At 37.5% G+C, this 27,340-nt stretch overlaps 1 protein-coding gene across 7 annotated transcripts in view; it reads left to right on the forward strand.

Annotated features, from left to right (window-relative positions):
• Nucleotides 1-27,340, forward strand: part of Atpalpha (sodium/potassium-transporting ATPase subunit alpha) — a 324,453-nt gene that overhangs the window by 156,286 nt on the left and 140,827 nt on the right. For 6 of the 7 annotated variants that reach the window (XM_067137567.2, XM_067137572.2, XM_067137569.2 and 3 more), the window contains 3 exons: nucleotides 2,189-2,317; nucleotides 13,120-13,323; nucleotides 20,905-21,018. In XM_067137567.2, the coding sequence (XP_066993668.2) occupies nucleotides 2,189-2,317; nucleotides 13,120-13,323; nucleotides 20,905-21,018 (447 nt within the window). Of the gene's footprint in view, nucleotides 1-2,188; nucleotides 2,318-13,119; nucleotides 13,324-15,830; nucleotides 15,924-20,904; nucleotides 21,019-27,340 lie in introns of those variants that run through there. The other variant, XM_067137568.2, reaches the window with a different exon arrangement.

Raw genomic sequence — 27,340 nt, forward strand, 5'->3', positions numbered from 1 at the left:
GTAGTTAGTGGGGCTCTTCTTTCTTTTGCCGATACCTTCATTCTCCTTCAAGGATCGGAACTTTCGAGGTACAAACTTTGATCATTGTTAGGAGAGGATGGTTGCCCAATTGTAACTTACTTCATTTCGTTGCCGACGGTAAGATTATTGGTGGTGCTGGTGGTGGTTGTCATTGTGATCATTGCTTTAAAAATTATTAGTAAGTTATTATTTTATCCTACTATGCTCTAACAGAAATGAAAATTGCCATTTGGTTAAATGCTGAAGGAGCGAGAGGGCTACCATACACAAAGATGCACACATATATCAGGCAAAATACTATCTAATATAACTTACTGTGTCTACACTACAGTTCTTAGCTGAAATGCGGTTATGTTATTTTTACTGCCGGCGGATTACTATTTTCCCTACTATGCGGGATGGAGAATAAAAGTATCCTTAAATGCTGAAGAATAAGAGGTCTAAAAACTTTTGTCGAATCTATCCCAGGGACTTGGTATTGCAATTATTGGGATATAAGAATTTGATTATTAACTTTTACTCAATGACTAATCGAAGGTGCAAAGTACGAAGTATGCTGGGGACTTGGCACTACAAATTATCAGAATCAGCTTATTTTTGTATTATTGTTTACTCAGCTACCCTCTAATCTTTGATCTCATCAGAATGCAGCAAACAATAGTCAACAATCCAAAGACTGTTCAGTAATTCTCCAATGAAATACAGTGTATTCTCTCTAACTTCTTTTTTAAAATCAAAGTTTACAGGCGTATTGTGTTATTTAACTGAAAAAAAATTATTACCTTTGTGATAGATATATGAAATACCATGTCTATAGTCTGCTCAAATGTAAAAGCTGCAGTAGTTAGAACTCCTTATGATAATCTAAGTATTATACGGTACTAACGAACCTACAGATATTTAAATGTTAAAAAAAAATTATTACCTAAATTATTTCCTAAACCTAAATTTGAAACTTAACGTAGAAAACATGATCTACTGAACACCAACTGAACTACTTGATATAAAATTCAAATAAATATCACCATTCCCAATTTCTACCAACAAGCACTAAATACCAATATGTAATTAGCACTAAATGGATCTCACTCACTCACTCACTCACTCACTAACTCACTATTTCAATAAGTTTTAAATACTTTATAACTCTGCTAATGCAAGAGCACTCTCCAACATCTAACCATTTACAAGCGCATCCAACAATGGATAACGATAAAAATTTGAAGTAAATTCAAACTATCCTCGCAGTACCGAATACAAATTACTAATTGCTTTTTGTTAACGTAGCTTATTATAAAATGTAAGATGAATTTCTAAACAGGAAAAAACATCGATTTGTGATATTTTGCATTCAAACTACCCAATGGGATATTTTATAGCCCTTCTGTAACTAATTTTTCTGACAGTTCTTGAGGTACCGAAAATTGGTACTGCACTTGCTCTTGAGTAACTAGTGCCCAAAGCCATATCAAAAAGAAAAATATGTATTGAAGTTAATGCATTCTGTTCTTGTCTCTGGTCTTGGCAGTAACATATTTTTGAATTAAAATGAATGCTGTCAATGTATATAAAATTGATGCTGGCATTGATTCATTTTAAGACAGTCATTTTCCAAAACTTAATAATAATAATAATAATACATTGGGGAGAGATATTTAGAATTGTGAGAATTGTGTTGATTTTTTCCTTCATTTAATTTGGTTTTTAACTGAACTGTAAATTCTCTTAAAGTTCTTTCATACGTATAAATTTCAGTCAACATTAACAGTAAAGATATTAATAATTACATTGTTTAATAACTTTTTCTGGATTTTCTTGACTGATTCAGTTGGTTTCAATTTTTTGGTACTGTATGTCTATTCACATGCCATTTAAGCATTTTTGCATTTTTGTAAGTCTTCCAAATGGATAATTTTAATCAAATTTACATCAGAAGGCTGTACATGATAACAATAGCTCTTTTAATCAAATTTTGATTATGATCTCTTCTTGATTTATAATTTGCTAATAACATATTATAAATATATCAGTGGCACTGACCCACATTTTCTGTTTATTCAAGAATATCTATTGTCTGAGTGGTAAACTTTTCTGGGAGCTTGCATGCTGTTAAAAAGGACATGTGAATCAAATTACATAATTTTAAATGTTTGTTTTGACTTTTCAGTCCCGTCGAAAAGATAAGAAGAGGAGGAAGGGAGACAATCTCGATGACCTGAAACAAGAATTGGACATAGACTTTCACAAAATCTCTACTGAGGAACTTTATCAGCGTTTCAGTACACATCCCGAAACGGTAAGTACCTGCTTTTTTCTTTCTTATTTTTAAAGATTTTATTTATCTTATTGCAAAAGAATTAATATAGTATTCAGTTATTCCAAGCCTTAGATTATATTCAACTTTTTGTTATTGATTTTGTACCACAAATTTTTTTGTTAAAAAATTTAAAATATACTTCTGGAGAAAATAAAATAGCAATACTCAGCATAGGAAGGTGGTAAAACTGGGCTTCAGGAAATAATTCTTTGTGCTGATAAATATTTTCATAAAGTCTCAGTGTGTGGTATAAATTATCAGTGTTCCGTCTAGTTCCACATAGTAGTTAAATATCATTTAGCAGTACATAAATGTACATTTCTTGCATGTGTTGATGCAATTCTACAAGGTGATCATAAAAATGATCGTGCAGAATCTGACATATTTTTGCAGAAGTAGTCTAGACAGATTTGCCAAAGAAATTGTTGGAACATTACTGTTATTTTGACTTTCATCAACCTGTCACTTATCCCCTTTACTTTCTCTTTCTATCCATTTCTCACTACCATTCCTACTCCATTTTGCTTTCCTTCATCATTTCCTATCCAGTTGAACCAAAAACCAGCCTCTTACCTTCTCCCTCCATTTAGTCTTCGCCAGCCCTACATCCAGTTTTCTTCTTTCCATCATGTCTACAATGTCTTCTACTTTTCCAGTCAGTATATGTATATCCAGTGTAGCAATTTGTAATCCTGTTCCTCACCAGGGTTGTAGTCTGTTACATCCGTCCAGCTTATTGTTCCTTATTTCCTTGAAAGCGAGTTTACATTCATCACCGACTTTGTAGGCTTGTCGTAACTTCACCAGAGCCCCATTAGCTGCCGTCCACCATCTTTTTCAGGATTCCTTCTCGGGGCACATGTGGTCCCTACTGTACTTAACCCACACTGGCTATTCCCTACTTTATGCTGTTGCCCATCTCCCACGGTGTGGACCAGGGGTTGGACTTGTGGAAGATAATGCAGCATGTCAGCAAATTGAAGAGAGCTGTTGTGTCCATAAAAGAAAATCACAAAGATTGTGAATACATATAGTAAGTCTTATTATTTATGTTTCATTTTCCATATTGATTGAATGCACTATACAGATAAGAAATGTTCCACCTATCAATACTTATTTATTATAAATGGAACACATTTCTTGTCTGTATAGTGCATTCAATCAATACGGAAAATGAAACTTGTAAATAATAATAATACAGAAGCCAACCAGGCAAAACGTAATGCATTCAAATACTAATGTAAATACATTTATAATAAATAAGTATTGATAGGTGCAACACATTTCTTGTCTGTATATAGTGAGTCTTTTCCAAAATCAAAACATCAGACTATTCCTAATCATTTTTCATTGCTGTGGGGGAGGCACTTAATCTGAGAAACATCCAAATGATTATGCCATAAATCATCCAATAGCTGTCATAGATGCAGTAGAAAAACAGAGTGAAGGGATGGGTGGCTACCATGGACTTCTTCCGCATAAAATAAAGATGAGATACTGTGTTGTTGTTTGGGTCGTCAGTCCATAGACTGGTTTGATGCAGCCCTCCGTGCCACCCTATCTTGTACTAACCTCTTCATTTCTGTGTAACTACTACATCTACTCTAATATGTTTGTCACGGTTGAGGTGCTGGCCTTCTGACCCCAACTTGGCAGGTTCGATCCTGGCTTAGTCCGGTGTTATTTAAAGGTGCTCAAATACGTCAGCCTCATGTCGGTAGATTTACTGGCATGTAAAAGAACTCCTGCGGGACTAAATTCCGGCACCTAGGCGTCTCTGACAACCGTAAAAGAGTAGTTAGTGGGACGTAAAGCAAATGCCATTATTATTAATCTGTTTGTCATATTCATACCTTGGTCTACTCTTGCTGATTTTACCACCTACACTTCCCTCAAAAAATAACTAAACTAGTCCTGGGTGTCTTATGTGTGTCCTATCATTCTATCCCTTCTTCTGGTCAAATTTCGCCAAATCATTCTACTCTCGCCAATTTGATGCAGTATCTCTTCATTCGTGATTTGATCCTCTCATCTCACCAGTGTTCTAGCTGCCTCTGTGAATCAGTGGTAGAGTGTCAGCCTCCCGATCCCAAGATAGCGGGTTCAAACCCGGCAGAGGTGGTCGGATTTTTGAAGGGCGGAAAAATGTCCATTCAACACTCCATGTCGTACGATGTCGGCGTGTAAAAAATCTCTGGTGACACATTTGGTGTTTACCTGACAAAATTCATTAAATCTCAGCCATAGACGCCCAAGAGAGTTTTGGTTTACTCGGTCTGCCATCTAGTGGGCCTAGAGTAAAACGGAACGTCAAAATTGACGAGTAGACAGCCAGATGGCGTCAAATTGAGGCCATACTATTGTTATTATTATTATTATTATTATTATTATTATTATTATTATTATTATTATTATTATTATTATTATTACCAGCGTTCTTATTGTAACACCACACTTCAAAACCTTCTATTCTCTTTATTTCTGAGCTGATTATTGTCCATGTTTCACTTCCATTCATTGCCACACTCCAGACAAAAGTCTCCAAAAACTTCTAATTCCTATATCAATGTTCGAAGTGAGCAAAATTAATTTTCTTATAAAAGGCCTTCCTTCCTTGCTTGTGTGAGAGTCTATGGTTTGTCACCGGGCGAGTTGGCCGTGCACGTAGAGGCGCGCGGCTGTGAGCTTGCATCCGGTAGATAGTAGGTTCGAATCTCACGATCGGCAGCCCTGAAGATGGTTTACCGTGGTTTCCCATTTTCACACCAGGCAAATGCTGGGGCTGTACCTTAATTAAGGCCACGGCCGATTCCTTCCAACTCCTAGGCCTTTCCCATCCCATCGTCGCCATAAGACCTATCTGTGTCGGTGCGACGTAAAGCCCCTAGCAAAAAAAAAATGTTTTATGTCCTTACTCCTGCCATCATTAGTTAGTGTAGTACCCAAATAACAGTATTAATCTACTTCCTTAAAGACTTATTTCCTAATCTAATATTTCCTGCATCATCTGACTTCATTCAACTGCACTCCGTTACATTTGTTTTCGATTTATTAATTTTCATCTTGTACTCCTTCTCCAAGACTGTGTCCATACCATACAGCACTTTCTGCAGATCTTCTGCAGACTCAGACAATATCATCAGCAAATCTGTTTTGATTTAGTCTCCTTGGATGATGATTCCTTTTCCAAATTCCTCTTTGATCTCCTTTATCACCTGTTCTATATAAACATTTCCTGGATTGCTGTTTTTTTTTTTCCCTATAGCCTTTGATTCTTATCACTGCAGACTGATTTTTGTACAGATTGTAGATAATTTTTCTTTCTGAGTACCTGATCCGGATCACCTTCGGAATCTCAAATAGCTTGGTCCAATCAACATTACTGTATGCCTTTCCTAGATCTACGAATGCCATGTATGTAGGCTTGTTTTCTTAAATCGATCCTGCAAGATCAGGCGTGAAGTCAGGATTGCTTCACGTATTCCTACATTTCTTTTGAAGCCAATCTGATCTTCTCCTAGCTCAGCTTCGTTTTTTTCCATTCTTCTGTAAATAATATATGTTAAAATGTTGCAAGCGGGAGATACTAAACTAATAGTGCAGTAGTTTTCACACTTTTCGCCAGCCCTGTGGTGTAGGGGTAGCATGCCTGCCTCTTACCTGGAGGCCCTACGTTCGATTCCCGGCCAGGTCAGGGATTTTTACCTGGACCTGAAGGCTGGTTCGAGGTCCACTCAGTCTACGTGATTAGAATTGAGGAGCTATCTGACGGTGAGATAGAGGCCCTGGTCTAGAAAGACAAGAATAACAGCCAAGAGGATTTGTCAGGCTGACAACACGACACCTCGTAATCTGCAGGCCTTCAGGCTGAGCAGCAGTCGCTTGGTAGTCCAAGGCCCTTCAAGGGCTGTAGTGCCATGGGATTTGGTTTGATTTTTTCACACTTTTCAGAACCTGACTTCTTGGGAATAGATATAACATTCTGTATAAAATTGAATGGCATTTCTCCTGTATCTTACACACTAAGGGCCAGTTCTACCACCTTGCCCTCCGCGTAAAAGGATGTTTCCATTCGACCCCTCCCAGATAGCACTATCAACAGCATAAATCGTAGTTATCTAGCGCATAATGTATTGGCCTCTTTGAGGGCCCGATAAGACTTTACCTGTGGAAATTCTAAGTTCCCATGGAGGGAAATAGATATTTTTCCACCAATAGAGCATATCAAAAATCAGATAAAAAATTAGATGTAATTAATTCCATTGTGGAGTTTTATCTCCCATATGCAGTTATCAGACTGTGCCTCTTAAATAGGCTTCTGATAAGTTCACCTGCATACACCCCAGCGTCAGTGGGTAGGGTCCGACACATCCCACTCTGAAGAGTCTAGTGTCAGACCTAAGACAAAACTCTGGTTAATAGAGCAAACGCCTGAAAAGCCATACATCTAATTTTTGATCTGATTTAAGACTTTACCTGCCGGGCAAGTTTTGAGAGCTGAACATTATTAGCTGTATTTGTGGTGACATACAACATAAATTAGCTTAGTATACTGAAAAAAACCATCATACTGTAACAGTGATCGATATTGTATTACAGGATTTTGAACATTAATGCTTCCCTTGAGTTGCTACGGTCACACCAGCCTCTTGCATCGGTAGCTTAGGGAACACATTTTATACTGAAGCTTTCGCAGAGAAACTCTAAAAAGGATATAAAATCAAAACCTATTTGGAAATCGTTTCAAATGGGCTTTAATTTTCTACTTTTTCAGTTTTCAGACACTACGTATAACTTAGTGTATGTATCGTAATTACATCAAGCTTTTTCATAGCGCAATGGCTACCGCGCTTGTGTCATAATATGAGATATGCAGGTTCGAGTCTTCATTATGACGAATCTTCTTTATTTTCATTATTAGTGTTGTATTAATCTGTATGCCTCTTTTCATAGTTCTTTTTTAAAATAATATATTTCATTGAAATGTTTAATCACAATATTATGTCTACTAAGAAAATGCTCTATATGTGCGCTACTTATAGAAAGTGATGTTATGATTAATATAGCATACAGGACTGTGGCCCAGGTAGCAGATTCCCTATCAGTTGTTTACATAGTCTTCTTATATATGATTTTGAAGAAATTGGAAACAATTTCATTCTGAATTCCTTTTCCTATGATTGGATATTTACCCCGATTAGTTCTTTGCATTTACAGTACCTTTCAACTTTATCTTCATAAAGTTAAAAATTAGAATGAAATGCATTATCACGAAATGGAAGCATGTGGAACTAAATGAGGTCACAGAGCTAGTTGCAAATAGAGCATCGTGGAGATACTTAATCAATTCACAGAAGCCAGCAGATAGAATGCTCTAAGGCAATAAGTCCGTAAGGAAGATGTGTGTGTGTGTGTGTGTGTGTGTGTATACGAATATGGGAGCACATAAGAGAGTTAAGAACAACGGCAGGGAACGAAAATAAATTTTAAAATGTAAATTAGAAAGACGATGAAAACCTGCGTACCTTCTATTACGGAGCGAGCGACTTGACCGATCTACTACGAAAATACTCTCGAAAAACACTGCCTTACATGACAGGTTATAATTGTCATAAGAAAATGTAATCTCGAGATTTTAATCCCAATTAAGTATTGATTTTGAAGCTCATAGATTAAAATCACGAAAGCTTGACATAGATCGTTGTCCATAATTCTTAAGACTCCCCTTATTAGGCTTTTTGGTGATAATCAGCAGATGCAAGCACAGGTAAATAAGACAATCGAAATGAGCTTCAAACATCTGACGATAGATAGCACCACACTTGAAAGCGAGAAGTCTCTGAAAATCAGTCTAGCCAACTCCGTATATCGGTGTCTAGCTCCGGGTAGCTACCTAGTGCTTGCATGGAAGTGGTTGCATGCAAGCCAAAGTACCAGCTGATTTACACCCTCATGTAGTTTACCTCCCGAGCAGCTGCCAGCCACTTTACCAGCAGATGGTCGAACCGGCTCTAAATGGAATAACCTCACCATTAAGGTGGTCATTACTTGTGAGGGTATGTCATAAATTCCAAGTGCCTTCTTCCTATTTAGGTTTCTCAATGCTCTTGTCAAATTGTGACCTCAAAATTGGGTCTTCAATTTCATCAGCATCAACAGCCTCTTTTTGTTCCAGAACCTTACCATCTACTTCTTTACCTTGATACAGTTCTTTAAAATGTTCCTGCCATCTTTCTGCCTTGCCTTCTTTGCTTAAGTAGTTTTCCATCTGAGCTCTTAATATTATATACCTAGTTTTTTTTTCTCCCAATGTTTCCTTGATTTTCCTATATGAAGCATCTACCTTTTATACAACCATACAACCTGCATCATCCCTGTACTTCTCCTTCAGCCATTCCTCCTTAGCTGACCTACACTTTCTATCTACTTCATTCTTTAATTGCCTGTATTCTTTCTTCCCTCCTCACTTTTTGTATTCTTGTATTTTTGCCGTTCACAAATCGGGTCTAATATATCCCAACTTATCCTCTGATTCTTACTTGATCTTACCTTTCTTGCTAACTTTTCTTCTGCAGCCCTACTAATCTCATTCTTCACTGCTATCCACTCTGTTGTTTCCTTTGGCCTTTTCATTTACTGTTTGGTGCAACATGTTCCTTGAAACAATCTTTCACACTTCAAATTTATTTTGATCCCATCTTCTTGCACTCCTTCTGTTCTTTCTTTCTTTCTTTCTTTCTTTCTTTCTTCAACTTCAGATGACATTTCATGACCACCAGGTTGTTGTCAGAGTCCACACCTGCTCCTGGGAACGCCATGTAAACCAACAAATAGTTTCTGAATCTCTTCCTAATCATAATGAAGTCTATTTGATACCTTCCTGTATCTCCAGGTCTTGTCCACATATGCAGCCTTCGTTTGTGGTGTTTGAACCAAGTATTACCAAGGACTAAATTATGATCAGTGCAGAATTCAACTAGCAGACTTCCTTTTCAGTCCTTCTTCCCAGTCTGAATTATTCTACAGCATTACCTTCTTTTCCATTAATCAATCAATCAATCAATCAATCAATCAGTCGCTACTGATCTGCATTTAGGGCAGTCACCCAGGTGGCAGATTTCCTATCTGTTGTTTTCCTAGCCTTTTCTTAAATGATTTCAAAGAATTGGAAATTCGTTGAACATCTCCCTTAGTAAACTTGTGAAAATTTAAATTTATAATTCCACCTTTACATTACTCTAATTGTCTTTATTAAAAATATATTAGACTATACTCGTGAAAAATACATTAGACTATACTCGTGATACATGTTTTGTCCTCTTATGGGACATCTTCAGTCACACATACAAACATTGAAAATAAGGTGAGGACACGCTGAAATGACTAAATGAAAGGTCTTTAGATCTTGTGACGCGGTGTGTTGGCGTCTTGTCAATTTTGAATGTTAAAATGGGGCAAAGAGATGACTAACCAGATGGCACTCAGTTTGCATTTCAATTGAATTTTTTCTTTAATTCACTGTTTTTTGAGGCTCATATTGTCAACACACAATCAAGTTCAACTTGCATCATCAGCATAACTCCACCTTCATCTAATCAAGAAAGCTATTTTAATGTGGCATTATCACCACACTATTTTATGTACAATAGGCATATAATTTTATTCGCACAGCCACTCGTGTTTTATAATTGGGCAATTCCATGCATATAACATTATTTTAATCTGTGTTTTAACTGGACTTCATGCTTCATATCATTGTAATTGTGGTGGTAATCTTATACAATAGGGAACTGTCTGAGAGAATATATATCAGATGGAATGTAAAAACACTTTCTTGGGTCCTAAAATTTTCCTAAGAAATTTCTGTTCCTTTTTCTAAATAGTGGGATTGTCTATTTTGGCTAGTGTGTCTGCAGCGTAAGGCATTCTGGTCTGACTACTGTGCGTTAGTGCCTCAGATTCACCTGAAAGGAGATTGATATGGATCTGTGGATATTATGGCACAGTCTAGACCATTTCCATCCTCATCGTTCTTTCTCCTAGCAGTTCTTTTTACTGCCATTGGGAGTACTTAAATTTCTCATTCCTCCAGATACTTCCATACACCATCTCAAATTTGCAGATAGGATCAGTTTTAGTTGAGTCGCTGTACATTGTGCTTTCATGTGAGATCCTCAGGTTACTCTTAGCAGGTATGTCTTGTAGAATTTCTGTTTGTTTCACTGCATTGTGAAGTCTTTTGCAGCCTACTCTAAATATTTATTAATTCATTCACACTATCTCCATTAGGGTAGATCATATGGCAAAAATGTGTCTGATATGAAAGATTGTAAATTTGATTTTTTTTTTATCATTCATGTTATTTATACCTTTTTAGATTAAACTACTACTACTACTACTACTACTACTACTACTACTACTACTACTACTACTACTACTATTACTGGAGGTATTTGGGTGTTTGTGAAAGTTGTAATAATCACATATCTCTTATTATTCCTCATACACATGAACTATCAGAAATTATATTTTACACATCATTTACTTTGCAATGCTCTTCAATACAGCTAATATTAACAGACAGTAAGGGAGTCAAAAAGTAAATTTGTCTCTCTGTCACTGTATACTAATAAAATAATACATTGCCTTGTGCCCAACCCAGCTATCCCCAAACTTAAATACTGAATTTATAGAAATTCTGTTCTGTCGCTTTCCCGTGATGTGATAGACACAGACAGACATTGAACTGAACCTATTTTTTATATTTGTATACCTAATCCAAGATAATGAAATATTAGACAAAAATTTGAAGTGTACAGACATAATTTTATTCAAGTATATATGTTATGTACAGTGAACACCAAACAGAAATTTACACCATATTCAAGCAAGGTGTGCATAGCAAGCTGATGAGGACAGGGTATATTTCCCCACTCAAGAGATGAGGAAGGAACTACCAGGCAGGAAATACCAGCTTCTTTGTCCCATTCTCTGTCCTACATGGCTTGGTCATTAGTAGAGCTCTGTACATATCCTAGAGACATGTGATTGGGATTGCGATTATAAGTGCACAGTAACAATTATCATGGTTAAGTACACCATTGAGTAACAACTGATTATTATTGAACCATATCAAAAAAAAAAAATTCTATGATGTGTGTGTGTAAGTTCTGCAAACAATTTCTGGGAAGTTCGTTATCATCAAAACCATGTGTGTGCTTTATTTGAAAGGTGACATATGACAGGATCTACATACAGCTGAGGCCCTGGAAAATGGAATTAGGAGAGTGATGAGTGAAATAACAGAAGGCGAACTATGATGTATGTCACAGAATTGCCTTAGATGAATATGCTAGGTCTGATTAAATGAAAATGGAAATCATTCTCAGCAGCTGCTATGACATTAAGAAAGGGGAAATCATTGCCTGCTTTTTGTTTCTTTCCTTGTTTTTTAAATTATGATGAGCAGAGGTGCCAACTGTTATGGATTATCCGTAATTATTACGGATTTCCCCGGACGATTACGGCATTATGGTCCAAGGGTAAATTATTATGGAGAAGCGACATTATAAGGAAAATATTTCTACGGAAAAAATAAGGAAACGAGGAGAATTAAATCTTTTTTGAGCATTGGTACTCGACTCTCTTGGTTTCAAATTTTGTGAGTTGGCAATGATACTTACCCAATCGTCACTTCCTTCTGCTACCCGTGAGCGTCGTGATATTTATTGTGAATGAAGTAACTCTACTCTCCTATTCACTGAAAAATGTAATCTTGTATTATTGCAGTATTAAGTGTACCTGACATTAAGTCTCCAACAGAAAGAGTTTTCAGTGTTAATAGGAAAAACAGAATGACTTCAGGCCTACAATAATCACATATACACTGGAATCGCTTATTGTTCATAAGGTGAAAATGTCCTCATAGGGGGGAGAATGCTACAAGAAAAATCCCACACAAAAGCACCTGCTGCGTGGGGAAACAATTTACAAAGAATGTTTTATGACAGAACTGGTAATGTGCCAAATTTATGGTGTAATAGGATATATCTCAGAATAGATTGTTGTTGGGAAGGGCAAAGAGGGTGACATTATCCAGCAGAGATGAGTGTGCTTTCGATTTGACTCCAAAATTTTTCGAAGGGGAAAGGGGAGGGGAATTACGGAAAAGCCATTTCAAAGGTTGGCATCTTTGAATGAGGCTATTTCCTAATTCTTTCTTGTTGAAGAAAATAGTGGCTGTCTCCAGCAAGAAGGGCTGGTAGGGTTCTGGGGGAATTCAGCCTGTCCTTCCAGTCAGCTCCCTACACGTGCCTCACGTGAGTTTACTGTAAATTCCTGTTTGGTGTTCACTGTATATTATGTATTGCAACAGCATCGGCATCCAGCAGATGCCGCAAATAGATGGAACATGACACAAATCTTCTGACTTCAGGTATTCAAGATCTCGGGTTGAAACTCTATAGAGTTTATTGGTTGAAGGAACAGATTAGTCTAGTTAGTATAGAAGGTATTTCTCATGCAATCACTTTATTTTTAATACTGTTAGCTCTAGCCCAGGACCTTTTGGTTTTGACTGATAACAAGCTGCTAGTCCAAGAAGCAGCTCTATAACAATGGTCTGAGTCTCCTTGGGACATCATGACACTGTCAATTTTCTCTTCATTGATAATATTAGGTGTTGGTGGCCTAATAATACAGCATTTTGATTCTTGTACTCTAATCAACCTACTTTTAAATGTCCACATGTAAATGTATTTAATTTCTCCTTTGTTTTCCAGGGTTTGACGCATGCAAAGGCGAAGGAATTCCTAGAAAGAGATGGTCCCAATGCCCTTACACCACCTAAACAGACACCTGAATGGGTGAAGTTTTGCAAAAACCTGTTTGGAGGTTTTGCCCTTTTACTATGGATTGGTGCAATCCTTTGTTTCATTGCCTACTCTATCCAAGCCAGCACAGTGGAAGAACCTGCGGATGACAATGTAAGTTTAAAGATATGAAGATTCAGAGATTTTCTATGCCAGACAGTATGAAAATGAGACAGGATGAAATAAAAATGAAATAAATTTAATGTTTCTGGTTATTGATAAGTGTGGATCTACCCATGTTTTTATGTCAACATTGTGACATCTTGAATGCTTTCCTGGGAAGAATTAAAAGTAATGTCAAACATTGCTAGTAATTCTGTATGCCAGAAAGAAATATGGGATTCAGTCAGAAAGGAAGATTTTAAATTTTACGCCAATATTTTTATAATTGAAATAAACTTTCAACCTATTAGGTCGAACTTAACATTTCAACACAGTACTAAACACGACTTAATAGGTTGAAAGTTTATTTCAGTTACAATACGGTCAAGAAATTTCAGTGGTGTTGTTGTTGTTGTTTGAGTCATCAGTCCATAGACTGGTTTGATGCAGCTGTCCATGTCCCCCTATCCTGTGCTAACCTTTTCATTTCTATGTAACTACTGCATCCTACATTTGCTCTAATCTGCTTGTCATATTCAACCTTGGTCTACTCCTACCGTTCTTACCACCTGCACTTCCTTCAAAAACCAAGTGAACAAGTCTTGGGTGTCTTTAAAATGTGTCCTATCATTCTATCTCTTCTCGTCAAATTTAGCCAATCGATCTCCTCTCGCCAGTTCGATTCAGTATCTCTTTATTTGTGATTCGATCTATCCATCTCGCCTTCAGCATTCTTCTGTAACACCACCTTTCAAAAGCTTCTATTCTCTTTCTTTCTGAGCTAGTTATCGTCCATGTTTCACTTCCATTCAGTGCCACGCTCCACATGAAAGTCTTCAAAAACCTCTTTCTAATTCCTATATCAATGCTTGAAGTGAGCAAATTTCTTTTCTTAAGAAAGCTCAACCTTGCTTGTGCTAATCTGCATTTTATGTCCTCCTTACTTCTGCCATCATTAGTTATTTTACTACCCAAGTAACAATATTCATCTACTTCCTTTAAGACTTCATTTCCTAATTTAATATTTCTTGCATCACCTGCCTTTGTTCGACTGCATTCCATTACTTTTGTTTTGGAGTTATTTATTTTCATTTTGTACTCCTTACCCAAGACATCGTCCATACCATTTAGCAGCACCTCGAGATCTTCTGCAGTCTCAGGTAAAATAACAATATCGTCGGCAAATCTGAAGGTTTTGATTTCCTCTCCTTGGATTGTGATTCCCTTTCCAAATTCCTCTTTGATTTCCTTTACTGCCTGTTCTATGTAAACATTGAAAAGGAGGGGGGACAAACTGCAGCCTTGCCTCATTCCTTTCTGGATTGCTGCTTCATTTTCAAAGCCCTCAATTCTTATCACTGCAGACTGATTTTTATACAGATTGTAGATAATTCTTCGTTCTCGTTATCTGATCCCAATCACCTTCAGAATCTTAAATAGTTTGGTCCAATCAATATTTCAATATTCATCAACATTTTTTATATTTTATGTTCTAGTCTTGGGTAGTTATATTGGTTTTTTTTTTTGTTTGTTCGATCTTGCTCTTGGCTTAAATCTCCTTCCTAAATTTAGATAATCTAGAACTCAGATTTACTTTCTGGAAGTATAATTAATTATGTCATTGCAATGTAATTGGGAAGTCGCAGGAGGAATCAAAATATAAATGCTTCTGCAGTATGCCATGAATGATATCTGAAAATTGGAATTAGTTTAGCAGTGCACTTTGTTTGAATACACAAAAGGTAGGAAGTTGAAGTACACCTGGCTGAAAAGTCAGCAAAGCATAATTTTTAAGTGTAGCATAATTATTAATTATTCCCTCATCAAAAGAATTTGTGTTTTTGTTAAAATGCTGTATATTTAGACAGAAGAGGAATTTGCCTGATTATCTCTTCATTGCTCCCCTAGTTTCGTGGTTAGTGTTGGAAGGTATTGACCCAGTAGGTCATGGATGTGAACCCAGGCTCTGGCCGCTTAAATTAGTGGTCCGAATGGGTTTTGTACAACATTATGGGACTGTTGCGGAACTATTGGACCAAAAAGATACTGGTGTAGTAAACTAAAGAAAATGGTTGTGGAATCAGTCCAGCTGATCACAACACCCTCCTGTTAAAGGAAGGCAGCTGTAAATAAGCTGACCTTAGGTGCTCAAGGCCTGCCTTGAAGGTGGGATATTTTCTCTAATATTCATACTTGGTGTACTGTCAGCAAATTTATTATCAAATCTTTGACAAATATTGTTTGGTGTGTTCTGAAAGTGAATTTTATTATTTTATAGTTTCCAGCTGTGTCAGAAATCTGCTATATAAAATCATATGTGGACATGTTCCATTGTTATAACAGTAATTTCCTTCATCCGTTTGGATGTTAGTCTTATCGATTCACTTCTTGATTACTAAAAATCAAAATATTGTCCACATTTGTACCAATCTGTCTCGTGTCTATAATGTTTAGTCTTAATTTTATTAACTTGTGTTTTCCCCTTACAACCCTTCTAGTTGTTTTTGGGGGTAGTGTTGTCTGCGGTAGTGATCGTCACGGGCTGCTTCTCATACTATCAAGAAGCCAAGTCCTCAGCGATCATGGAATCCTTTAAACATATGGTTCCTCAGGTAAGGGGGAACGTTCATAGAAAGCTGTTATGATGCTTATATAGAATTGTGGCTGATCTGTATTGTAAGTAGGATGTGTTGTCCTTATTTTGTACATCTTCTGCAATCATTATTGTACCCTGTCCAAATTCCCGGTCATTAGCTGTAAAAGTGTTTGCTTCTGCCTAAGCACCATCATTGTTGTTTCAGTGATTGGCATAAATAGGCAATGGTCACTCGCATACAAATGTACACTTGCAAACACTGCACTTTTAATATTAGCAACATGCTTATCAACACTGTAATAGCAAAGACTGTATTTATTTTTTTTCAAATTTCTCATGGCTATTCCTTGTAAGAAGTAGGTGATCTCTGGTATACATATTGAGGAAAAGACTGAGGAAGATAAACCTTCGTAACAAAAGGTGAAGAATCGGTTATTCATTTTAATGCCAATATTTAAGACAAGAGGGGAACATGAACCTTATTTTATTTTTTAATAAAATATAGAAGCAGCTTTTGTAGCAATCAAAATGAAGTCTCCTAGCTTGGTTTCTTTTCTGTTCCCAATGAATTAACCTTAAATGTATGCTTATACAGCCATATACTATTCCAGATTTATTCCAGTATTTAACAGATATATCGTATTTGCTTGCATATAACTCGCATTTTTTTTTGACAAAAAATAAGTGAACATTTTCAGTGCGTGATATATGCAGGGATTTATGTGCAAAGGATCGCGTTCCCAAAAAAAACGTAAAATTTGCATTAGGCTATTGAAACAAGACAGCTGGCATACTTACCCTATTCATTGTCACTACCTTCAGTCTCCGAGCTATTCTCGCATGCATCATTCTGATCACCATCCCATACTGCATCATCCTGACTTCTGTCCAACGCATTTGCAATGTCCGTCTTCAAGAAAATCTTCACAATAACGTCTGTCGACACCATAACCCATGCCCGCAAAACCCAATCACACACGAGTTCAACTGATGGCCTCTTTATTGTACCTGCTGGCGTCTACTCATGCTTCCCCCTGTCATCCATTCGGCGTATAATTTACGTATGTTGCCCTTGAAGGGCTTGTTGATGGAATCTAAGGTCTGTAGACAATGTGAGAGTCCACCAGGAATTTAAGAGATCAGTTTTCATTTCCTAAAGACATTTATTCGTGTCTTCCAAGTGTCCGCGGAAACTGTCCCACACTAGCATTGCTGGGTGTCGATGAAGCAGTGCCCCTGGCCGTACTCCCCACACAGTACGGACCCAGTCCTGGACAAGAGGTGTATCCATCCATCCTTTCTCTTGAACCTGTACATAAATGCCTTTGGGTAACTTCACTTTAGGCACTGTTTTTCTTTTGCAAATAAATGTACGGTGGCAATTTTTTTCACTCTGCAGTTATTGCTAACATGACAGTGCAACACTATTTTTCAGAACCCAGTTGTACGTACAAGCACACTAGATTATCTCTTCTTGTTGATGGTGGTGTTGCATGTCGAAGTTTGTTGTGGTTTGATCTGCATTGCCAATTTGAGATAAGAGGCAATTGTTTTTCTTCCATATTGATTTTTATAATTGTGTCGCTGAAATCTCTTGGCATTCTCTGGCAGAGAAATGTTCGCCTTCGCAGTCACAATCCCTTTCATATCATGAATGTACGGATCCAACCCCGGCTCACTTCCAGATCCAAGCAGCTAATTTCTCCCTTAATCGCTAATTTGCACGCTTTGAAATGTAGCATCTTGTGCGAGATACTAAAGCAATCATTTTGCAACTCTGTAATGTAATGAAGCAACTCGTCTTCCAGTTCAGGAAACTTACCAGTTTTTGGCCCTCTGAAAGCCTTAGGTGTTTGGTTGGTGGTTTCTAGCTCAGCTTTCTGTTTACGCCAGTAGCGAACATTAAACTCAATCACACTGAATTCTTGACCGGCAGCTCTGTTACTATGTTCTTCAGCATATTTTATCACTTTGAGTTTAAACCCAGCTGTATAACTCCCATGTTTCTGCATAACTTGAAGATCGACCTACACAAGAAAACTTAAGTGAGAAACAAGAATGAAAAGTGAAGACAGAATACTGGTGCTTGTCGACATAAAACAGATAGACGATACCTAATATCGTGATCAGCCAGCCCCGTTGGTGTAGGGGTAGCATGCCTGCCTCTCGCCCGGAGGCCCCGGATTCGATTCCCAGCCAGGTCAGGGATTTTTCTCTTAACCTGAGGACTGGTTCGAGGTCCACTCAGCCTATGTGATTATAATTGAGAAGCTATCTGACAGTGAGATGGCGGCTCCAGTCTCGAAAGCCCAGAATAACTGTCGAGAGGATGCGCCATGCTGACCATACGACCCCTCGTAATCTGCAGGCCTTCGGGTTGAGCAGCGGTCACTGGGCAAGCCAAGGCCCTTTCAAGGGCGTTAAGTGCCGTGGGGTTTTAATACCGTGATCACTTGACTGCCTGGGCAGGTAAACATTCCCAGTTCACGTGATCACCTCTGCTGGACAGGTAGCCGTAAGCATATTGACAAAGACGGAAGAGTGAGCGGGATGGCAGAGTGTGACTGAGTGGCCAGGAATGCGGCCGTGGGGCAGGGGTTTGTGAGTTGGGTATTTTTGTTACAACAGCTAGCCTCAACCTCAACGTACATGGTACCGTAACAGCAATTGGTACAGTCCCAATATTTAATGTAGGCATATCCATGGAATACCAAAACTTTACTTCGTGCATGTACCGTATGTCATTTTGGGCCAGTTGCATAAAGACATCTGACCAGAAATTAATTTAGAACCTAGTTCTGAAAATGAACAGAGTAAGGCTTCATCGTGTTGTTTAAAATTGAACTCGGTTTACACGTGTAGTTCAAATGTAATCGGAGTTCAGAAAAGTGGACGTTCCAACACTGCAAAACAAAATGAAATACAAAATAGCTTTGTTCCAAGTAGCCTACGCAGTGGCCTCCACAGTATGCACTAGCCATGCGTCTTTGGTGGGTGTGCTATTTACCAACTGATGAGCCCAATTTTAGCACACTGGGACAAAACTCTGGCAACCAGCAATGAGTTAACTGGAAAATTTATAATGTCCAATAACAGACCAACTACATTGGTAATATAGCTTATATGTAGACAATTACAGCTAACAATGTGTTAGGTTAGTGTTTGGTGCATTTTCTTATGATTTATCATAACAACACAGGTAATATTATGTTCACAATCAGCTGTTCTATCTCAAATAGAAAACAACTCCTTGAACTGAGATCAAAGAGTTTGATTGGATAAATTTCTCCCGTGAAAGTTAATCCTAGTTCAGTGCGAATTAATCTCAGTTTAAAGTTTATACAATAAAAAATCAGAGGTTAGCGTGAACTGAGATCAATTTAGTCTCTGTTCTAAGATCAAACGGTTTATACAATCGGCCATATGATGTCAGAAATTAATGCGAGTTATGTGTGGAGAATTTCTGCTCCTGCAATTTGAAATGTTAAAAATGGGGTGTGAGATATATGCGGTGGCAAGTTATATGCAAGCAAATATGGTATTTTGCTTGTGGAGTGAAGATAATTAAAGGCAATTGTCTAAAGACATGTTTATATAACACTGTTATTGTTGTCATAGATTCTATTAGAAAGAGGCAGCCTGAATTTTGTCCCAAAGGAATCTCATTACTTGCCGATAAATGTATGAGTACAGAGGATTTAAATGAGAAATGAGCCTTGGCAGCACTGGGTGGGCATAATTTGGCTCAAATTTTCACTCACTACTCCTTATGCTGAGACATATGCAAAGCTTCAATACAGTATTGTCATCTGATATGCATTTAAAACTTTCCGTATGACAGTTGTTGCTCAATCTTTACCAAGATTTACCTGAAAGAAGAGCTGTAAACTACATAAAAAGATTCTGCTCAGATTTTATTGTATGGTACCATTGTCACGTATAGTTTTCTAGAAAACTAGCTGAAGACAACCTGTTTCACAGTCTTTTTTTGTACGTCCGTGCGGTTTTCTCTGTATAATACAGAAGATGTGAATTAAAAGACTACTGGTGTTTGAGCACACACATCTATTTTTATATATAGTCGACCACTTTCAGCACCCACATCTCCCACACCACCACAGCTACTGACAAGTAGTAAGCATAGTGCACGATGGGAGACTGGAGGCTACTACGACATACAAACCAGTCGTCTGCGATGGGTAGTTGTGGTTGCAAGACGAAATATACAAACACATGCATCTATTTTTATATATAGTCAGGCAATTTCAACCCCCATATTTCCCACACTACCACAGCTACCGATACAGAACTACTACAGTGCACAATAAGAGGCTCCAGGCTACTACTGCACACAAACACCAGTGGTCTGTGGTGGATAGTTCCAGCTGGAAGCTGAAATATACGAACACACACGTCTATTTTTATATATAGTCGGTCACTCTCAACCTCCACATCTACACCACCATAGCTACCGACACTCAACCACTATAGTGTATGATGGGAGACTCGAGGCTACTGCCACACACCAACACCACTGGTCTGGGGTGGGTAGTTTTGGCTGCAAGGTGAAATATACGGACACGCATGTCTATTTTTATATATATAGATTTAGTGATTAAATAGTTCTGCGAGGCAAAATGAAAGGGAAAAGGTCTTTGTGTGAACAGTTGTGAGATATTTGAAAAACAGTCTAAACTATAAATGTGCTCAGTTTATACTGAACATATTCTGTGAGTGTGTTCATAAGGTATGGTTGCAGCTGACCACCAGCTATTTGTGTGTTTCATATCAGTTTGCCTGCCACATAATCTGAGTGAACATACAAAGCTGACTAGCATGCACAATAAATGGGCACTGCTTCTGTTAGTATTATTATGTCAGAAATCAGACGTGCCAACCAGCAAAAGAGGTCCCTCGTCTTCATGCCAAATGATGGAACCGTTGAGCCACTGTATGTATCTCAACTATTTTATGTTACTGGAAACATCACATTTCAGTTGTTCCTGGGCATTGTACTGGCTGCTGTGGTGATCGTTACGGGTGTCTTCTCTTATTACCAGGAGAGCAAGAGCTCCAAAATCATGGAATCTTTCAAAAACATGGTTCCTCAGGCGAGTATAGCTGTTATTTTATTTTTTAAATTTTATTTTCTTTACTCTTCTGTAAAATTCACATAAAATCTCTTCAATTTTCTTTAAATTTTTTATTGTATTCTTTCACTTCTATCGAATGGTGATAAAAGGACCTGTAAAGATAAAGCTTGCTAAGAAATGCAGGATAATTTTACTGTATTTTGTTATGTTTGGGAGGTGAAGTAGATTCAGTTTTTATTTATTTTTTATATTCTGATACTGTGTTACTGAAAACTTGGTATGGAAAAAGACTCATAAGCAACTGCAGTAATTGTGCTTGCCATGTTTCCTTGAACAGAGGTGCCATAATGAAGTTACTTGAAACATATTTTAGAGGGAGTTGGAGGGTTTATTTACAGGACTTTCCGAAAGCTGGTAAAGAAAACCCAAAGTAGAATAAAATAAAATAAAACTTGTGATATTGGATAAATGATTCCTCAGTTTCACATTACGTATCATCTGGCTGGGAGTGTCGGAGGACATGTGCAGGTCTTTTTATTTGACGCTCATGGGTGACCTGCATGTCTGGATGTGCGATGATGATAATGAGGTAGGGAGAATGTGAAACCCGGTATCGGCACGTAGCCTACTCGTGTCAGAGAACACCAGGGGTGTCTGCTGAGAGCTTTTAAGTCCTTATCAGACGGATGAATCGCCATCAACAGGGCTCTCACTCCATATGAACACTGCAGAGAGGTTTGGAATTGAATCCAGGCTTTTGACACGCAATCTGATGTTCAGAAATTGTATACCACCACCTCTCCTACGCTGCTGACCAAAATTTGATAGTGAATTTTTTAAATAAACGGGACTCGAACTGGCTAACCATGGTGTCGGGCCACATAGACTTGATGCCTTAATGATCATGGCCACCAGGAGGGCTATTTTCACATAATACATATGATTTTACCTGAACCTTGTAATCCATTTGCTTGAGGAAATAGGCTAGAACTTTTACTTCTCATTCACAATTTCCGTACACAAACAGCAGGCAGCAGACTGAGAATCTTGAATAAAATATATTCCAGTATTACTGGGTAGCGAAAAAATCATTGTAAAAGGAAAGGCTGTGCTGAAGAAGGCTAAATAGTGCATGTTGCTGGTGAGAACTGCTATGTTAATGATTCTGCACTCTTCACGTGGTTCACTAGTCTCTTAAAGGGATATACCCCACCTTAATATGCAGCTTTACTTCACCTCTCAAGAAAAAGTATGAAAGAATGCAGTATATTTATCGTCTAGGTTTATGTATTAATCTTTCCAAATGGTTTTTATTTGACTAAGTGTCTTTCATTAAGTTTCTGAACGTACAGTACTTCATGATCAGAAATTGGACTTTCATAAGCGTTGTTTTATCTGCACCTCTTCACCTCATCTATTAACTCTGGCTACATCTGAAGCAGAAATGTGCAGGATAGAAGTGGTAAGGTCAAGTTTGATGTCTGCATGCTTCAGAAGGATGAATCACATAAGGATTAGGATTACATAAATTAAGTCACTAATGTCTGCGCTTTTAGCTGTTATTGTTGCCAGTCTTCATGTGTTCCCTAGTAGCGGCTGGTTTATTGTTAAATGTTGAATGTAGAGATGGTCAATACTAATATTTTCATGATACCTTTGCAAAATTTTGTATTGGGAGACCAGCACCATTTTTATTGATTCTGAGCACATGAATATTCACTTACTCAACTGTTTTCATGCCCCTCTTTGTATGATTTTCAGAAAATAAATGTATTCTTCATTCAAGATGTTTGATTGATTTGTTTATCTTTAATCTATTCAGTTCATTATATTTCTTTATCATTTATACAGATTAATAATCCTGAAAATATCTTGACTTACAACCTAAACCAGATATCACCTAGTTGTATTAACCAAGCTCGAAGGGAAGACACAGTGTCATTTAATTCATTTGATCATCTAGAGGCATATAATGCCAATAGAATATCACAATGAAGGCACTCAAACTTTCACTGCTAACTAGAGATATTGTATCAACAGCATTTTACCAAAAAGGTTGCCTACTGCTGTGGAAGCCATTAAAAGCTTTAATGCACTTCCTAAATTCTAACAGTATTAACTGTATTTGAAGTTGGTGACTCATGCCATTTGATGTAATGCATGGAAAAATATTTTATAATCTGCCTCATCCATTGTCAATAGTCTTGAGTTAGCATGGTTAGCTTCCTACCTGGCTAGATTGGGTTAATTTCTGGATAAAATTTAAAACTTATGATGGATTGAAAAGGAATTCATTCTGCCTTGGGCAGTACATTTAGAGTAGTACAGTAGTTTAAAACTACTCTCAGCCATCCCAGAAGTGACTTTCAGTGGTTTCCCATTTCAACGTCGGGTTGTCGCTGGAGCGGTTCCTAGAATAGTATATAGACCATGCTTTCTGCCCCAGTTAATTACAAATATAACAGCAGTACAGACACATTAATAGTTAAGTCAAACTAAGTACCCCTGGCTGATGATAAAGATGTCTTAAGCACCTTACATGAGCAGCAGCAACAACAGTAGATAGATATTCTGTCTCACTGAGATGCATTTGCTCCCTTACTACATCCAGAAAAGATTCTTTAAAACCTAAATTTTTTGATAAATCATTCTTTTTATTTTCATATTACATTATAATTTTATTCAAAGCAATATACACATATTCAAAATCATTAGCACATTCTTTTAGCATTATACTGTGTTCAGAAACATCTGTTTCGGAGGCTGTGACTAATGCCAAGTTTACATGTTTGGCACTGGGTGTGTTGAACCTAGGAATGGTGTTACGGTATAGAAGAAAGTTGTATGGGTATCAGATAATGCTAGTTTGATTGTTCCATCTCTAATTTTGTTTTGCAAGGAAGGTAGATTTGGAAGTTAGAATGTAACAGCTTTGTAGATTTTTTTTCTCTGATAGAGAATAGTATGTAGAATAGGGAAACCATTGGTGTATTCTTTTAAATTATGGTATCTTAATCTGTTTGCTATAAATTTACACTGGCTCTTGGCATGCTAATTTACAGGATAATTTCTGTACACTGATGCACAAATAAGTGATCTTTGTAGAAATGTTCGCTTTGAAATAGGAAAAATACCATAAGAGCCTATTGAACTGAACGCAACATTTTTCTTTGCTATACCTAGGTATAACAAACTGAAATTGTACAAACTATTGTGCGTTTCTGGGCAAGAAAGTTGTAGACTTGCTTTACATTTTCAAAATTTCAGATGTTGTATGAATTGTAAATATTTAGTAGAATATATAATGTTTTAACACCTTGATGACAGAGAAGCTTTATTACTGCCTTAGCTTGTTTAATACTGGAAACAAACGGGGGAAAAGAAAAACATTAAAAAGAAATGGTTCAATGCTTTCCGAGATGTGATTGGAAAAATGCAGTGCTTAATTTCTCCTCAAGCATTCCTTGCTTGTTCACTTTTTCCCTTAGGTGTAAAAAGTAAGAAGCTTAGATCGCTTAGATGGATTGCAAAGGAAAACTGCTAGTGCTTGGAAAGAATGAGTAGGTGGGGAGGTTGATGATTTTAGATGGTAGTGGTGGTGGTGGTGATTGTTTTAAGAGGAAGAACAACTAGGCAACCATTCTCAACATCATCGGTTTGCCCTTCCTGCGAGCCCGGTAGGGTGTTTAAAAATGAGCTTCTTCCAAAGTTGCCTATTCAGAAAGATTTTATTGTCCATAAGATTCCAATTTCCATCCTCTTATCTCCTTGTCTTCCCGCAGTTGGTCCATCCATCTTCTTGGTCTTCCAGCTGGTCTTCTACCTGTTACTCTCTTTTCCAAATAAGCACATGCTAACCTTGTGCTATTTATTCATTTAACATGCCCAAACCATTTAAGTCTAGATGACCTAAGTCTTTCCTCCATCGATTCGTTTAGACCTAGGTTAGATCGGATTTCATCATTTTTCACGTGATCAAGTAGTCTTTTGGAGGGCAGTTCTAAGAAATTTCATTTCATAGGCTTGAATCCTACTACAATCCTTGGATGTTAGTGTGCAGGTTTCCAGAGAATATGTAAGGATGGGAATGAAATGACTTGTACAGGATCATTTTTGTTCTTTGTGGGACATTCTCATCCCATAATAGGTGTCTAATGATACTGTAAAAGTTAGAGCCTTTAGTTACTCTGTATGTTATTTATATCTCAGCTCTATTATTACTAGCCATTACGCTTCATAAATATCTGAATTGGTGTACTACTTCAACTAGGTGGTCCTGCAGTTTAATGTTGCATTCTGTATTACATCTGCTGATTTTCAGTGCTACTGTTTTTGATGGGTTCATTTTCATTCCATAATCATCAAACTTCTTACACCATGCATTCAGATTATTTTGCACTCCCTCCTCCATTTCATCCCACATTGCCACAGCATTTGCAAACACCAGAGCCTGAAGCTTTTTATTACCTTTTCCTTTTAGTTCCTTTGAAAAAGTATCCATAACTGCTATGCCTAGAAGAGGTGAGGCACTTCCCTGTTGTATTCCTTTGGTTGTATTGAACCATTCAGAGTGACCATCTCCAATACTGACATAGCTTTTGCAATTAGTATATAGCATTTGGATCTTCCTAATAAGATACTCGGGTACACCAAGTTTTCTAAGACTTTCCCAAATAGTTGATGTAGGAACTTGACCATATGCCTTTTCAGGGTCCATAAACACAATAATTAGGTCTTTTCCTCTTTCTTAGTGTTTTTCTGCCATCCTCAAAGCAAATATCAGATCTGTTGTGCTTCTTCCAGCCCTAAAACCATGTTTTTCCTCTTCTAAGATAGGCTCTATTATATCCCTTACTCTGGCTTCAATGATCTCCATGATTTTAAGGCCATGTGATAAGAGGGTAATGCCTCTGTAATTTTCACTTTTCCTTCTACTCCCTTTCTTAAAGATAGACACTATCATCCCTTTTGTCCAATCTTCAGGTATTTCATTATTCTTCCATATCGTTCTGAGAACTCTATACAGCCACTGTATTCCCGATGGACCAGCAGCTTTAATCATGTCGGCTGTAACTTCATCAGCTTCTGCTGACTTACCACTTCTAATCTCATGGAGAGCTTGCTCTACTTCTGTCCATGTAATTGGGATATCTTCCTCTATTGTTTTGTCCTACTGTACATCCTCAACAGAGATCTCATTAGATTAGGAGCTTGTCGAAATACTGTCCCATTTTATGCGTGATACTTTTCATATTGTGAAATATTTTCCCCGTCTGCTGTCTTCAGAGCTGTAATTGCTTCTTTATCTAATCTTTTACTTTTTACTATTCCATATATCATTTTCATATTCCCTTTACTGTCTTCTTCCAGTGTAGTTGTAAATTATTCCCAATTTTTTCTTCCTGTACAATTCTCTTGACTTCCAACTTCCTGTACCTATATTCTTTCCCCATATCTTTCAATTTATTGTTGTCTATGCGGTCGCTGTTGATTCTTCTATCAGACTTAGCCACATCAAGAGCTTTTTTGGCTTTATTCATTTTCATTATGACTTCTTTCTCTTTATCATTCCACTTTCTTTTGTCTCTAACGCTTCTGCTTGTTCTTCCACATATTTTATCTGCGCTACCACCCAGACTGTCTTAAAATCATTCTATCTATTAACACTAATCAGAGGGGGAAAAATTGGAAGGGTTCTGACACTTCAAAAAATGAAGGTATCGGCCAAAGAAAGACAAGGGCCACAAAAGGCGTGAAAATGAGACTCTGTAGGCCTCAATATTTAATACCGTTGGGGTCAGAAAAGAACAAGAGTTGACCGAGGGAGGCCAGATGGATGAAAGTGAGGAGCCTGGCACAAGTGGAAGCAGTGCCAGGACTCAGCTAAGGGCCCGGAGGTCGCCAACCCCCACTCTCAAGTTAAGAGCCCATGGGGCCTCTTTTAGTCACCTCTTACAACAGGCAGGGGATACTGTGGGTGTTATTCTACCACCCCCACCCAGAGGAGGGGATCAGTTGTAGGACTCCACGATCGGTTAAGCTAGACAGGAAAAGCTATCACCATTTTTCAACACTTAGGCAATGTACAGCCAATAAAGAGCGTACCAGAGAAGTGAACTGTCAATATTAAATAGTAATATTGTATGTCCTAGTATTCCGAAAGTCTAAAATATCTATCACCACTGGTGATAGCAGCTACAATTTTAACCATTTTGCTTTCTGTGTTTTAGTCTGTCACTGTTACGGAAAAATGTTATCTTTTAAGTCATTACTTTCAGATATTTTAGATATGTCTGAACAATATGCAATTTTTAATTTATATAATTGTTGTTTGCTAAAA

Source organism: Anabrus simplex, chromosome 1, assembly GCF_040414725.1.
Source record: "Anabrus simplex isolate iqAnaSimp1 chromosome 1, ASM4041472v1, whole genome shotgun sequence".
NCBI lineage: Eukaryota > Metazoa > Arthropoda > Insecta > Orthoptera > Tettigoniidae > Anabrus > Anabrus simplex.